Source organism: Rhinatrema bivittatum, chromosome 1 (assembly GCF_901001135.1).
Source record: "Rhinatrema bivittatum chromosome 1, aRhiBiv1.1, whole genome shotgun sequence".
In the NCBI taxonomy this organism is placed as follows: Eukaryota; Metazoa; Chordata; class Amphibia; order Gymnophiona; family Rhinatrematidae; genus Rhinatrema; species Rhinatrema bivittatum.
The window spans coordinates 699439063-699455946 of record NC_042615.1 but is presented as its reverse complement, the minus strand read 5'-3'; the positions used below and the strand labels follow the sequence as shown (position 1 = coordinate 699455946).

Genomic DNA, 16884 nt, shown 5'->3' with positions numbered 1-16884 from the left:
CTGTTGTATTTCCTGCATTCAGGTCCCAGGGAGCTCAGAGGAAGGAAGGAGAGAGAGATAGAGAGAGAGAGAAAGAGAGACACTAACTAGCCATAATGTCTTCTCCCTAGATAGATATTTGTATCCCTATGGTAGGACCACCTAGTAACTAGAGGCGAGGTTTAGGTATTAGTGTAGGGGGTTAGGGGCCACTTTGACATTCAACGTGAGACATATGAACAGAACAGTGGTCTCTTGTGAAGATTTGATGGCCTTCGGAGTGAGGAACCTCACCCAAAGATGAGATTTGGGCAATGTTCTCTCAACCTCGCTTGATGGACTCTCTCTCTCCCCCCCAGATGGCTAGGCTGGTGCTCCGGGAGCTTCAAATCTACTAAAACAGGCCTTTCAGGAGACATCATGAAATGCGATAAAACCTTACCGCCCTGTAACGCAAGCTATCGCATGGCCTAATGCTACTGAAAAAGGTGTAGTTAAAATCGGCGTTAAGTCTGTGCGATAGCACTTCGCAGACTGGCAAACCCAGCCCACTCCCTGCCCCTAACTCCTCCTGTTTTTCAAATTTGCATATGGTGCTATCGCATGCGTTAAAGACGTTTTTGCATGCGGTAAGGGCCTATCGCATGCGTTAATAGGGCTTTTCGCATGTGATAAGCCCTTAACGCATGCGAAAATGCCTTAGCGCATTTTGATAAATGACCCCCTTAGCTGGTTAAGTTTTAAAGTTAACATAAGAATTAAAAATTGCCATACTGGGTCAGACCGAAGGTCCATCAAGCCCAGTATCCTGTTTCCAACAGTGGCCAATATCCCAAATAGCAGATAGATTCCATGCTGCTTATGTCCAGGGATAAGCAGTGGCTTTCCCCAAGTCTGCCTGATTATTAATGGTTTATGGACTTTTCCTCCAAGAACTTGTCCAAACCTTTTTTAAACTTAGTTACGGTTGCTTTACCAAATCCTCCAACAATGAGATCCAGAGATTAATTGTGCATTGAGTAAAAATGATTTGCTTTAAATGTGCTACTTACCAACTTCATGGAGTGTCCATGAGACTTTGTTTTTCACATTTACCCTTTCTACTCCGCTCATGATTTTATAGACTTCTATCATACCTCCCCTCAACCGTCTCTTCTCCAAGCTGAACAGCCCTAACCTCTTTAGCCTTTCTCGTACGGCAGCAGTTCATCTCCTTTATCATTTTGGTTGCCCTTCCCTGTACCTTTTCTAGTTCAGCTATATCTCTTTTGAGATGTGGTGAACAGAACTGTGCACAATATTCCAAGTGTGGTTTCACCACGGAGCTATACATAGGTATTATGAAATTCTTAGTTTTATGCTCCATGCCTTTTCTAATAATTCCTGATTGCTTTTTTTACCTTCATCATGCACTCAGCTGAAAATTTCAAAGTATTGTCCATAAGGATGACCAAATCCTTTTCCTGGTTGTGTAACTCCCAATATGAAACCTAACATGTATCTACAATTTGGATTACTTTTCCCTATATGCATCACTTTGCGTTTGTCCACATTCAATTTCATCTGTCATTTGAATGCCAGTCTCCCAGTCTTGCAAGATCCTCCTGCAATTTCTCACAATCCACTTATAATTTAACAAGTTGGAATAATTTGTGTCATCTGCAAATCTGATTATGTCACTTTTTTCTTATTTATGTATTTATTGGTCATCTGTGCAGTGATGTAGGCAATTTACAAAATACACTTATATAAAATTCATAAAAGACATTAAAATGCAGATATAATCTAATCATATATGTGGCACTCGGTACAAAAGACTGGAAGGGCCCCATTTCACTATTAGATTGTTGTCTGCATCATAATATTGCTGAGTTCTGATTAATTAAGTTGGCTAAAGGAGTAGGAATGCTTAAACTAAAATCCTTTAAGTCCTTTAGTGCTGTGTTAACCAGGATAAATTGCCGCAATAGGTTTAAGATTTTGGCTTTAATTTATAAATATATAGTCTTATTCCAAAGGATTCTTTAACAGATATTCATGCTTACTGTCCTTGCGCTCTTCTGCTAAAGGTTTGCTAGATATTCCTTCTGTTAAAGGAATTGTGAAATAGTATTTTTGGGGTGGCTGGGCCAGTTTTTTGGAATACACTTCCTGATTCTGTAAAAGCTATTCATGACCTGCTTAGTTTCAGGAAGCAGTTTAAAAGCCTTCTCTTTAGCTTTTAAAGAAACTAGCAGCAAGATAAGAAAGGCTAATGATGATTGCTGTTTATTATATTATAGGGTGGAATGATTTAGATGATACTATCTTAATGCATTTTAATTTGTTTTAATTTATTTTGCAGTTTTATTGTCTGATTGTATTGTTTGTTAGAATAATGATGATATAGCTATGTATGTTTTATTGTTCCCTCTTAAGATTTGTAGACCAGCGGGTTACACATTTAAAATATAAATAAATATTTGATGTATTTTATGTTAATTTGGTAATGACCTGCAAGGGTACAATAGTTAATCTATTGATAAGGGCTGGGTCACTCCCTTGTTTTCTCTAAATATCTGATTGATTCTTGCTATAAAAATGTCTCTTGTTCTTTTAATTGGGATAAAGAGTCAATAAAGCAAAGAATATGCTTAGGGGTAGGTGAGAGGGAAAGAAAGATACTACTGTTTTAAGTCATGCATGCACACTAATAAATTACCTAATCTTGTTTTGTTTTTTTTTTTAAATCAGGCACACACACACACTAAAGATTAATTTACCCCACAATCTCTCCTCTTCCCCAAAGTTTAAATCACAGAATTACCACCAAAGCAATAGTTAATGATCCTCTTCTGTCAACAGCAATCACCTTCTGCTCTTGGTAATCTCTCGAAAAACTTTAGCCAAGTATATTCAGCAAGACGTTTATCCTGCTGAATATTTGGAGCAAGTTATCCGGCTAATCTTAGCTGCATAACTTGTCCTTTGTGCCAGCTTACTGAAAATGGATCTCTAAGTTTTGGTACAAGAAGCAATCAAATGCAATCTAATAATCTGTTATTTTCTAAATAATAAAAACTATAAATAATATTATTAAATGCACGTATTGAAGCACTTCTAAGAGTAGAGTTCTAGATCTATAGAATACAAGTCAATTTCTGTCTGTCACACATCTTACCATAAAAGCATGAAATCCCACCTCCGAGGGTTGCTGATTGGCTGAGGTAATCCGCATAGCTAATGCTGGAGTTGCGCAAATGCCACCAATGTGGCTAAAGTCGGAATACTCCACTGCAGACCCTCTCACTCCCATACCACAGGCTGCTTCTCCTTTTGTTTGCCACTATGGTAATACCACTCCTGGCACCTTGCAGCCCCTGCTGCTTGAAAACTGCCTAAACTTCCCTGTCAGTCTGCCACCTCATCAAACAGATGAGGTGGCTGACAAAGCCAGATACATGGCTTCCCATGCCAGCCTGTCTCTGCACCGAACAGCTGATGTGGCCAGAAGCAGTCAGCACCGCACTCGCCAGAAACTCTGCTCACTGCTATTGCCCTGAATCAACTCAAGATTGGAAGTCTCCCCCCTGCATTATGGGCACAGGGTTCTTAAAATATACTCACTGCCACTACCTTGGGTGGTGGGACAAGTGGAGGAAGGAGGAAAAGAGACAGAAAGAGAGAGAAAGTACTGGGGTTCAGCTTAGAGAAGAAGGCGAATGAGAGAGTGTGGTGAGGCCTAGCTTAGGAGAGACAGAGGAGAAGAGAGAGAATGGTGGGGTCTTGGCTTGGGGCAAGATCTGAGGGAGAGAGTGAGCGTGGTGGCATCTCAATGTGTGTGTGTGTGTGTATATATATGTATGTTTTCTGTATCAAGATTTTCTTGATCTGTATCAAGAAAATCGGTATATAAATCCCCTAAAATGTTCAGGGGCCTATTGAAAAACATGCACCATGTCCCACTGCTGGCAGTATGCCATTTCTGACGGGTATTTCGGCTAATAAGATATAAATTCAGCCAGTCTGACTGGCACATTTAACTCATGGAGAATGTCTTTGTTTGAGTATCTAGAATCCAAAATAACAGGACAGCACTGTATCCAAACCATTGGCGTATTTGTGCTGCTATATTAAAGTTGTTAAGGTTTACCTGCTGCCTCAGCATGTCCTTTACGTCTCCCAGTATTTGGTTGAGTTGCGTCACTTGAATTAGTAGGAGCCTGTTCACATCCCCTGTGCGGAAGCGAAACGGAGACACATGCATACATAATAAGTAGTAGTTCTAATGGGATTGGACATTAATGTTAGCAAGGTACTCGATCAGATCAAACCCTATTAATTTAGTAACATCATTTTCTTTCTAAACCCACAAGTAGCTTCTTCGTAATAACCAGGGACCCAATTTTATTGCAGGCCCTTGTTGAAACATTTTTTCCTAGATTTTTGTTTGCTCCATCCCCAAAAGGGCAGCCTCTCTCTCTCTCTCTGCCCCCCACCTCACCCTGAGAAGAACATCACTTACCTGTGTCTGCCTCTCCCACTGGCTGGTTTCAGGTCTCGCAGTTTGACCCATGAGACTGAAGCCAGCTAGCAGAGGAGAAAGGCACAGGTAAGCACTGCTTTCCTCCTGCCGGCCAAGAGAGAGAAGATTGATCAGGGTGGGAAAAGGGAACAATGGGCACTAAAATGAGACCCCTAAGGGTTTTTGTCTACTTGTGTGTGTGTGTGTGGGGGGGGTCACTTTGTCACGCTGCTCAGGCACTTTAACTTACTGCTACAGGAGCATATCAGTGTCCTGGATGCTCCTGGGGAAAGTTAGCTACAACTCCAGAGTCAACTTTGCTGAAAATAAGATGGCTTGCAATTCTTCAGGCAAGCTGTGCTATTTTATTTACATCAAATTACCTAGTAATGAGCTGCTTTACTTACTGCCATTCTTGTGTTAGAGGAAAAAGTATGCACTATATTTAGAATACTGCACATTATCACTGCATTAAGGTGTTTCCCACATGGTACATGCTTAACACAGCTTAGTAAATGACCCCTAAGCTTGTATCTAAGGCAATGGAGGGTGAAATAACTTGCCCAAGGTCCCAAGATGCATCAGTTGGATTTAAACTGTGGCTTCCCTGCTTTGTAGTCTTCTGCTCTAACCAGCAGGCGACTCTTCCACCCCAACCATGGGCTCTGACCAATTCAAATTCCGGTACAGCAAGACAGCAGGTGTTGGAAACCTTATAGTACTGCCTATATTAACAAATGCTGAAAAAGAATTAAGGAGAGGCCTATTGCACATGAACAACTAGAAGATACCATACTAGAGGCTGAGCATGAAAACAATCTGCAGATGGTGAACCAATTCTTGAAGATATTAGTCCTTTAATAAATGCAGATGAGAACACTGCAGAGCCTTATTTTCAGCCATTCTTGGAAACCCATGATATTGTGATATCAAAATGCTATGACATCCCACTTTCTAGCCCACAGATTAATATTTCAATAAACAACCAAACAGCACCAGTAGATGCCATTGATATAGCTGGTATTCATAAAAGTGGTGAGTCGAATGACATTTAGAGTTGAGAATAGTGATCTGGTGATAGCTCAAATTCTTCAAGGAGCAAGGTCCTCATGTGGGAGAAATATCATTAAAGAAGTCAATGGCCATGAAGTGGGGAACCATTTAAAGGCATCGCAAGACAATGAAAAGCTTTATAGGTAGCGTCACTGAAAATTATTCCTAGCTATTAGAGACACTGTTGCCTCTGAACAGGTATTTGTGAAATATTAATTTGGGATCCTGATTCCATGCAAAGAAGTAGGATTGAGATTTTTGATAGGAGAAATTATTGAACTAGTAAACAGAGAAAATTCAAATGGGTGGCAGGCAGCCATGTTAAAAGAAGATGAAAGTGCAGGCTGCTTTATTCCTACCCAATTCTTAGAAAAAAAGATAAAAGCTGTTGTGTTCCGAGGCCGTGGCGCCCCACAACTGCGGCCCCCTACCTTGGCCGCGGCGTTCCTTCACCGTGGGAGCCCCGGGGGAGGGCTCCGATTCGGGTCGTCGCTCCCGCGCGGCCTCCGGTGCTGCCCGCTGCAGGGGGAGCCATCCTGCTCCCCCCTCGTGGTGTCCAGCGGCGTCTCTCCTCCGTGGGGCAAAATCCAAGATGGCCGCCGCCATCCTTAGGCACGAGGCTGCGCCTCCTCTACAAATTTAAAGGGACCTATTCCCTTTAAATGGCTTCACCTGTTCTCTATCAGCTAGAGCAGAGGAAATATAAGAGGCAGCTTTCTCTGCTCATCCAGTGACTTGGCAACGTTCCACGTAGTCTAGTCTGCTTGCTTCGGTGAGTTCTTTGAGCTTTGGATCTTGTTCCTGATTCATCTTGACGTTCCCGGTTCCTGACTTCGGATTGGCCTACGGTGATTCTCTGGTGTACGACTTCGGATTGGCAAGCGGTGATTCTCTGGAACGTGACTTCAGACTGGCAAGTGGTGATCCTTCGGTGTGTACCTCAGACTGGCATGCGACGACCCTCTGGCACTCGACCTAGGACTCCTTCTAGACTACCGTCTCCAAGGGCCCGCCTAAGTCCCAGCGGCTCGGGTCCCTATGGGCTCCTCCCGGGGGGACCACGGGCTTCCAGGGTGAAGCTCCAGTCAGCCCTTGCACCATCACCCTGACCTCTCAAAGGTCCACCTAAGTCCCAGCGGTCTGGGTCCCTACGGGCTCCTCCTGGGGGGACCACAGACTTCCAGTGGTGAAGACGCAACTCCTCTCCTCGTCTCTTCATCCGCCTCTGCAGTCGCATCAGTCTCCAGTGCCCAGGGTCAGCCGGTCCCGTCTCCTGCTCTGCCTCGCCACCCGACAAGAGAACCTACGGATCCTTCGAAAGGTATGCCATCCTCCGTCGGCCAAGGGTTCACAAGCCTGAGCATAACAGATTGCCAAGTCCATGGACCCGGCAGAGGCATCTGCCCGCCAGGCCATTCCGGAAATGGCCCAACGACTGGTGGACCAGCAGAAAACCCTGGACGCCCTGGTTTCCTCAGTGCAGAGTTTAAACCAGTGCTTTGATGCATTGGGTCCCATGAACCCTACACTGCCTTCCCCGCCTATGGCTTCTGGGGGTCGGCTGGTCATCCGCCTGCCCACACCGCCACGGTTCTCTGGGGAACCTCTGGCCTGCAGGGGTTTAATGAACCAGTGCAATATGCACTTCCGCCTGCAGGCCGCTCTCTTCCCAGATGACGCCACCAAGACTACTTTTATCCTGGCTCTTCTTGAAGGGAAGGCCCTAGAATGGGCTACCCCCTATGGGAACGGGACGATCCCGTTCTAAGGAACCTCAGGGAGTTTTGGGAATTGTTCCGAATAAACTTCGGGGATCCGGCTCAAGAAGTTTCGGCAGGGCCGAGACTACTGCAGTTATGTCAAGGCTTGAGGACATTGGCGGAATACGCCATCGACTTTCGGGCCCTCTCCTCGGAGCTCGGCTGGGGCTCCAACTGCCTCCACACCATTTTCTATCAGGGGCTGAGCCCCTGAATTAAGGACGAGATCGCGGGGCAAGAGACACTGAGGTCCTTAAACGCCTTGATCGACTTGACAGGCCGCATAGATCGGTGCCACCAGGAGCGCCACCAAGAGACCCAGACGACATCTAAGGCCGCAACTCCGTCCAGACGCCCTCGACATTTGCCCTCACCCAAGGGTAGGTCGGGAACCCTCCGGTCGCTACCCGATGAACCCATGGATGTGGGACGTGGGAAGTTGTCCTCCCGCGAACGCCATCAGCGAATAAAGAAGGACCTCTGTTTTTATTGCAGCGCAGCGGATCACCGGTTAGCCGCATGCCCTGCGCAATCGGAAAACTCCCGTGCCTAGGACCAGGGGGAGGTCTCTTCCTAGGCTCAACTTCATCTGCACCTCCACTAACTGTTCCAGTGGCCCTGATGTCACCCATGGGTGAGTTCCATATGTTAGCCCTGGTCGACTCAGGCGCCGGCGGCAATTTCATAATGCAGAAATTGGTTGAGCACCTGGAGATTCCGCTGGTCCACATCCCTGCTCCACTGGTCATCTCTTCCATCCAAGGGAAACCCCTCCCAGGTCATGTGACCCATATGACAGAACCTACCCCGCTAAGGGTCGGGCTCCTTCATCGTGAAGAGATGTCGTTCCACGTCCTGGAGCACTTGATGCACCCGGTAGTCTTGGGCCTCCCGTGGCTCCAAGAACACAGTCCCCAGTTCGAGTGGAAGACTTTACAGCTGACCCGTTGGGGCCCGAGCTGTCATGGTAAATGTCTACAATCAGTAATCCCAGTCTCCTACTCTGTGGCCTCCACCGGTCTTCCAGGCTTGCCAGCGCCCTATGCTTCATATGCGGATGTGTTCTTGAAGCAAAAGGCCGAGATTCTTCCTCCTCATCGATCCTTCAATTGCGCCATCAATCTACTTCCTGGCACTGAGCCTCCTCGTGGTCACACCTACGCCCTCTCGCCTGCAGAAACGCAGGCCATGAATGAATATATCAAGGAAAACCTGGAGAGGGGCTTCATCCGGAAGTCAAAGTCCCCCACAGGGGCTGGATTCTTCTTCGTCGGGAAGAAGGATGGAACACTCCGCCCCTGCATAAACTACCGGGGCTTGAATGCTATAGCGGTCAAGGATCACTATCCCTTGCCCCTCATCTCTGAACTCTTTGACTGCTTGCAAGGGGCGAGGATCTTTTCCAAGTTGGACCTTCGAGGGGCTTACAACCTCATTTGAATTAAGGAGGGTGATGAGTGGAAGACGGCCTTCAATACTCGGGACGGCCACTATGAGTATTTGGTGATGCCGTTCGGGCTTTGCAATGCCCCCGCAGTATTCCAGAATACCATGAATGAAATATTCCGCGACCTCCTGTACCAATGTGTGATAATATATTTGGACGACATCTTGATTTTCTCCAATTCTTTGATCGCCCACCGCCGGCACGTCGTCCAAGTCTTACAGCGTCTCAGGGAACATAAGCTGTATGCGAAGCTTGAAAAGTGCCTGTCTGAGCAGGAGTCTCTTCCCTTCCTGGGATACATAGTCTCCAGTCAGGGATTCCGCATGGATCCGCAAAAGCTAAGTGCCATTCGGGAATGGCCACAGCCGTCCGGGCTCAAGGCACTCCAAAGGTTTCTGGGTTTCGCAAACTATTAGGTATAACCATTAGGTATAACCATTAATTCAGATCTTTCATTAAAACACCACATATCCATAATTACCAGAAATTCATTTTATAAGCTTCAACTCTTGAAACGGCTTCGTCCTCTACTTTTCTTTCACGATTTTCGGACTATACTTCAATCACTCATCTTTTCGGGGCTTGACTACTGTAATTCTCTTTATATAGGTCTCCCAGATAACACACTTCACTCACTTCAACTGATCCAAAACGCAGCAGCACGTATCAACAAACTCTTCCATAAAAAATCACATCACTCCGATACTTCAATCATTACATTGGTTACCAATTAAATACAGAATACAATTCAAGATCCTGACCATTATACACTCTCTCATCTACACTCCTAATTCAATTACCTTATGTTCCATTCCATTACAAACCCACCAGACATCTAAGATCACTGGACAAAAACCTCTTAGACATCCCATCACCACGACAGGCCCGTCTTGACATCACCAGAAAAAGATCATTCTCTGTCATTGGACCAATCTTATGGAACGCATTACCAGACTCTTTAAGATCCATATCCAACTCCAAACTTCAAAAAATCCCTAAAAACACATTTATTTCAATCTGCTTTCCATATATCACACACTAAATAACATAACTACTTCTCCATCACACAGGGCACAACATTATTATATATTGATTTTTTATGTAAACTATTCATTGTTTTAGATTTTTTTTTTTATTATATATTTTTGTAATTTTGAGCTTTTATAATTTGATAATCTTTATATTCTTTTAAATTTAAATCTTTATTTACATTTGTTTTTTTATTTAGTTATGTAAACCGTTTTGATTAAACACTGTTTGTAAAGACGGTATACAAACACTTTTAAATAAATAAAATAAATAATTATTACCGGTCTTTTATCCCTCACTATGCATCCATTGTGGCGCCTATGACAGCCCTGACACGAAAAGGAGCGGATCCCAAAAAGTGGCCTCCGGCAGCGGAGGCTGCCTTCCGTCGTCTCAAGGAGGCATTCATGCAGCAACCCTGCCTTCGGCATCCGAATCCGCAACGGCCATTCTTTATCGAAGTGGACGCATCTTCGGAGGGAGTAGGGGCCATCCTGAGCCAGGCCTCCGAGGGCCACAAGCTACGTCCATGTGCCTTCCTTTCCCTCCAGTTCACACCAGCGGAGCGGAACTATGCCATTGGTGAAAAGAAGTAAATGTTGCGCGTCCTGGCCGCGCTGGTGCCACGGCTGGGCCTGCTCACCTCAAGCTCCCCTCCGTCCTCCCTCGCAGCCGCAGCCAGTCCCCGGCGTTTGCGGTGTCCCACGGCGTCTCCAGGCTCTTGGACCTCTCACTGCTCCTCACGTCGTGGCTCGGCGTCCTCATCGGCGTCGGGTCCACCCCTAGGCGCGCGCGGATCACCCAGCCCTTTAAAGGGCCAAGGGCAGGAAACTCCTTCGCAGCTCGCAGCGATGACGTCACCTGAGCCCTGCATAAAAGGCAGGGCTCAGTCTCCAGTTCCTTGCCTTGGCAAACGGGTCGTCACATTTGTGTGAAGCTAGTTGCCGTCCTGTGTTCCTGCTTCCTTGATCCTGTGCTTGTTCCAGTGTTCCTGCGTTCCTGCCCTTGTTCCAGTGTTCCTGTGCTTGTTCCAGTGCTCCTGCGTTCCTGTGCTTGTTCCAGTGCTTGTTCCAGTGTTCCTGCGTCTCTGTGTTCCCATGGTCCTTCCTGTGTGCCAGCGTCTGTTCCTGATTCCTGTTCCATGTTCCACTACCCAGGTTGTACCTTCTCGGACTGATTCACGGTACTGACCTCAGCTCGCCTCTGACCACGTTTGGACTGATACCCGGTATTGACCTCTGCTCGCCACTGACCACGTTTGGACCGCTGCTTGGAACTGGCCTGTGCTCACTACTGACCACGTTTGGACCGCTGCCTGGAACTCACCTCTGCTTGCCACTGACCACGCTCGGACTGATACCTGGAACTGACCTTTGCTTGCCAATGACCATGCTCAGATTGATACCTGGAACTGTCCCTTGCTTTGGCTGACCACCCTCTCACGGATACCCTGGCTTTGACCCTTGCGCTCTACTCGGACACTCTCTTCACTTCTCCTGTGACCACCAGGCCTGCCTGCTCTGACGCTGCCCGCGGCCTTCTACAAGCTAGACCACTAGGCGCTGCCTATCCTGCCCGGAGGACCTTCAGTTCTGTTCCCTTCCAGTGGTCTCCAGTACACTCTGTTCCAGTCTAGCTCATCTGTTCTCCACTAGCCGAGCACCTTTACTCTTGGTGGGCACTCCTCTATGCTACCTCTCCAGGAGACCCTCAGAGGCCCACCTAAGCCCAGGCGGTCTGGGTATCCAAAGTCTCAACCTACAGAACCCCCAGACTATTATTGGTGAAGCTCCATCTAGCTGTCTCCTCGTGTGCTCCGCCTCCTGGCGGCAGGCGCCCTCTGGGACCCCTCAGAGGGCCGTACCAATCCTGCGCCAGGCCAAGGGTCCACCTCCAGCGCAACAGTAAAAGTACAAAACAGAATAAAAAATGTATTACATCTGTACAATACAAAGTTATCACTTACAATTTGTTGGTTGACCTTTATTTATTTATTTATTTGCAGGCATTTATGCACCATCATTTCAGGATATAATTGCAACAGTTTACAAAATAAAACATACATAAAAAGATCAATAAAATGATAATTAGACAATGAACACACATTAGCAAATATGAAACAAAATAAAATAAATTATAAAAATACAATAAGAAAACTAAACAACTATAGCATCAGTGGGCTAACTGTACTTCTATATAAAGTCATAAGCTATTCTAAAAAGCCAAGTTTTTCTTTAACTCCTTTTTAAAGTTCTTGCTATCAGTTAGAACATGTAATGCAACTGGCATGGTGTTCCACAATTTGGGCCCTGCTATTGAAATGAAATGGTCTCTTACTTCGCTTAAATGTGCATTTCAGATAGATGGTATAATTAATAGACTTATTTGCAGATCTAGGAGCTCATTGTGTGTATGAAAATGCAAAGCTGTTCCAATCCAGTTTGATTCTTTAGTGTTGATAATTTTGTGATTAAGGGTTAATATTTTATATTGAATTTAGAATTTTATCAGTAGTCAATGTAATGATATCCGTACTGATATTATATGGTCATTTTTTGCTACCTGTAAGATCTCATGCAGTCGCATTTTGTAACATTTGTAGTGATTGCAATGTATATGCTGGAAGACCAAATAGAAAAGAATTACAGTAATTTATATTAGAAAAAATTAAAGTCTGTAGTACCGTGCGGAAATTGTTAAAATCCAGCAGAGGTTTTAGTTATCAGAGTAAGCGTAGCTTATTATAACCAGTCTTAATTACAGATTTAACATATTTGCTGATAGAAAGGTTTTTATTGATTATCACACCTAAATTGTGTACTTGCTCTGATAAAGCAATCCTGTGTGAACCTACCGTATATTAAAAAATATGGGCTTGTCAGGTATTGTTTTTCTGTTTAGCCAGATTATCTCTGTCTTATTTGTGCATAATATCAGTCTAATGTGAAATAACAATTGCTGAGTAGCTGACATATAAGAATTTGAATGCGTGATCAATGGAATTGTGAACCAGAATAAAAAAATTGAACATTGTCGGCATAGATGCAAACATTTCCTAAGGGTAAGAGTTATATATTGAACAATGTAGCTGAAAAGGCCGAGCCTTGTGGAATGTCTGTATTTATGGTATTTATATTGGATAATTTATTTCCTATTTTCACTTGGAATGATCTGTTTGCCAAGAATGATTTGAATCAATTGAGGGTGTTTTCAGAGATGCCTGTTTCAGTCAGTCGATGCAGGAGTATGGTGTGATCCACAGTATCAAATGCTGCAAATAAATTGAGTAAAACAAGGATATAAGATTGGTCAGAGTCAAATCCTCGCAGAATTAAGTCCTTCAGAATTATTTCTCTTCATGAAAGTCAAATCTAAGTAGAACAAGAAATGTGTTACTATCGGCAGGACTGTGACTTACTATGAGGTTCCTGGTGGGTAAAAGGGTCCACTGTCGCTTGTGGTAAGTACAGTTCTAGCACGCTTATTCTTTCTAATATACTTCTCCTTGCAACTTTCAAAGTCAGGACAACCCAGCACAGTGTGGCAATTAAGTAGATTTTTATTACAGTTCAGAGGATGCATCCCAGTATTGACTTCATGACCAAAGTGCTATTATGAATGAGTTCTAGGAAGCGTAAACCAGTGAAGTGAAGGCATTATATTTTTTTCTCCACAAAGAACAAAGGTACAGTGAATGTATGCAAGGCTCCACTGGGATCCTTACAAAGGGGTGGCCTTGTAGAAGGGCAATGCACTACGAGAAGGAGAGAGGAACAGGCCACCGACGTCACAGCGCTCCTGTGTGAGGCTGCCGCAATGGTTGTTTCCTGCGTCTGTATCAGACAGAGAACTCTACGGGAGTTGTGGATTTTTTCTTTTTAGTTGAAGGTCTAAGGGAGAGGAGTGTTTCGTTTCAATTCCCTTTTTTTCCTGGAGAAATCCTAGGCCCAGTTCAGTGGGACATGGATTTGTGCAGACCAGAGAGAGACTTTCTAATTGATTTACCCTTTTCAGGTTAGAGAAAAGTTCATTTATGAGCGTCAGTTTTTTCCCACCCTTCCTTTTCCCCTTTTGGTTTGTGAATTTGTTTATTTCCCAGTTAGTTCTGTCTGCCAGAGAGCGTCAGTGCCCTCATGGCAAACATCTTGGAGAAGGTGAGGATGCCCATCCAGTATCCAGCAGAGGCAGAGGAAGCAGGAGAAAGGAGACGAAGTGGCGCCCGCGAAACGCTTGCTCACATCAGATACGCAGTCGGCACACAGAAGAGAATCAAGGAGGTATTGCAAGGGAACAGAGGAGTGGAAGCAAAGGAGAGGATCCAACCAGAACCTCAGGAACACTCAGGTTCCGTTTCACAGAGACCTCTGAAGGGGAAGCAGTATCTTTACACTGTGTCCAGAGAGAACTGGTGGAGCCCCTAATTTTAAGACAGAATACTGGAGACCCCAGTAATAGAGAAGAGGGACCTCCGGGTTGCAGTTTGGAGTATTTCTGGCTTATGAATTTACCACGGAGAAAGCATATTCTTTGTCAGATCATTCTCGTTGAACCAGCGCGTCAGTAAAGATTTTATGGTGGAATACTAGTCAAGTGTTCCTCTGGGTTTTTTTTATTGCACTTGGAAATTGACACCCTTATTGCCCAGTGCCTTAGCATTTAACCCCCCCACCCCCATATGAAGAATCCACCAGATGGGGCTTGAAGAGAGTGAATGTTTTTGTGACTGTAACTTAATCCAGGTATTGATGGTGAGTGGTCCTGTGACTCATACAGGATTCCCTGAATGCGGGGTTACATTTATAAATGGTATAGCATGTGTACAGTGCCGCTGGTTTAAAACAGATGGCAAACAAGAGTCACGCTGCGTTTATTCATGCCACGCCAAAGAGTTCAATAGTGAACTTTGCAGCTTGCAGAGACTATCTGCAGCTTATTCTGCATTCTCAGATGCCTTAAAGGGCTGGCTCTTTATGCTAATACCCAGGCCTGGATTTAGGCATAGGAAACATAGGCAAGTGCCTAAAGCGCCAGATTTTGAAGGCCTGCATTAGGATCATGTGCTGGCCCAGTTTCAAAGGGGTGTAGCCATGGATCTCTGCCTATGGGTGCCAAAATCTTAAAGCTGGGGCCCTGCTAATAACACCATAGACTATCACATTTGAATCAGTCAAGCTTACCTGTATTTTGTACGGGCTCACTCTGCTGCATAAAACAGTCTTGCAGGGTTGCTATCTGGGATAAGGAGCCTCCCACTACCAATTTTAGCTCTTCTAAGGTGTTCTGTATTTAGTAAAAAAGTAAAGTAAAAACATCACAACATCCATCACTTTCACAATAACAACATGACTATAACATGTGCAAATTAGAAACTGGATGAACAGAGAGCTTGCTGCTGGATAATCGTGTGAGAAAACTGCTCTCTGATGAACAAATACAAATCAGTAAATCCTACAAGTAAAATTGCAGTCTCTCCCCAAGAAATGCCTGTCATTGCCATTGATAAATATAATAGCAATGTTTGGAATGTTCTATCCAGCAAGCAACGGCGTGCGGTGACATTCAAAGTAGGGGATTCAGTAAATGCGCCAAATATTAGAGCAATTTATTTATTTAGATTTTTATATTCCACTTTTCGGCACTTCAAAGTATACATTAAAGCGGATTAAAGCAAACCCAAACGACGGTATATAAAAACTTGATAAATAAATAAATAAAATAGATTACATTCAGGTACTGTAGGTATTTCCCTATCCCCACAAGGCTTACAATCCAATTTTGTACCTGAGGCAATGGAGGATAAAGTGATTTGCTCAAGATCGCCTTAACTTAATTTCCCTATCTCTGCACAGTGGGTGCTGGTGGTGAAGATATGCTGCTGTCTGTCCCCAGCAAAAAAATGTAAGTTTTATATAACATCTATTAAATTTAAAAAATATTTCTTTAATATAAAATATTTTTTAACTAGTCGTATGTGTCTGAATTATTTTCCCCATTTTCAGTTCAGAGAAGGTTAATTTTCTCCAATTTTGTGCACTTTTTATTCCATTTGTTTTTCTAACCACATCTTCCTCTCTTCTTTCTCAACTCTTGCCTCACACTCTCAGTACAGTGGCTTGAAACTTACAGCTCATTTCTCTCCTCTCCCTCCCTCTTTTTCCTCAACTGCCTCTGCTCTCTCAGGGGCCAATGTAATAAGCAGCAGTAATGCTGTCACGGGTTTCAGCGAGTAGTATGCACGCATTTATACGTGTTGTTTCCGGAGCAAATCCTAGAAGGGTATGTAATAAGGGTTTGTGCCTGGGAAAACATGCGCTTATAAACCCGCGGGCTTGTTCTGCGTGAGTGCATGTTAATGGCACGCAAAGGTGGCGATTAACTAATATGGGCAATGCAGGGAGCCGCGCTAGCAGGGAGATTGTGTTGGTGCAGATTTTTTAATGTGGGATTTTTAGTGCTTGGGTCAGGGTAGGAGTTAAGTGAAAGCGCAGTATGGAGACCAGTTTTTTTATGCTTTTGCGGGTCAACCAAGCGGCGGATGGAACTGGTAGAGAGAAAGCAACTTCTCAATGAGGTAGAATTGTTGACCTGCATGTCTCGCTCTCGCCAGTGGTCAGAGCCCAATCGTGAAGGGGTTAGATATTGCTCTACCCACCTTCACATTGACTTCCGGATCACTAAGTTATTCATTTTTTTGAAAAAGAAAGGCTTTCACCCTGAGAATCAGTCGTGGGTTTTCAGACGCTGATGGGTGTCCGCGAGGGTTTCTGCGCGATTTACTGCATCGACCATGAGTGCGTATTATTGTTATTGCACACATTATGGTGTGTGTTTGGTGTACATGGATTTTATGCATGTATCTAATTAGTGTACGCGGCCATTATTACATCCCATGCTGCCGCTGGTTTTTGCCATGCACGCCAAAAACAATCTGCACAGAAAAATCAGCGTGGATTTCAGTGCGGGTCTTATTACATCAGCCCCTCAGACTGTCAATCCTTCTCCATCCTCTCCAATCTTTCACCATTCATCCTTCCTCTCCCTACCACGCCATTCCATCATCCCACCCACTCATTCCACATGTTCAGTTTTTCATTCCCTCTCTCTCACACTGC

General features: G+C 44.6%; 1 protein-coding gene across 2 annotated transcripts in view; it reads right to left on the bottom strand.

The window, feature by feature from the left end:
• The window catches only part of THBS4 (thrombospondin 4), a 107340-nt gene that overhangs the window by 56689 nt on the left and 33767 nt on the right, over positions 1-16884 (bottom strand). For both annotated transcript variants that reach the window (XM_029575645.1, XM_029575635.1), the window contains exons 4-5: positions 14950-15052; positions 4112-4194 (exon numbers count right to left, since the gene is read on the bottom strand). In XM_029575645.1, the coding sequence (XP_029431505.1) occupies positions 4112-4194; positions 14950-15052 (186 nt within the window). The remainder of the gene's footprint in view (positions 1-4111; positions 4195-14949; positions 15053-16884) is intronic.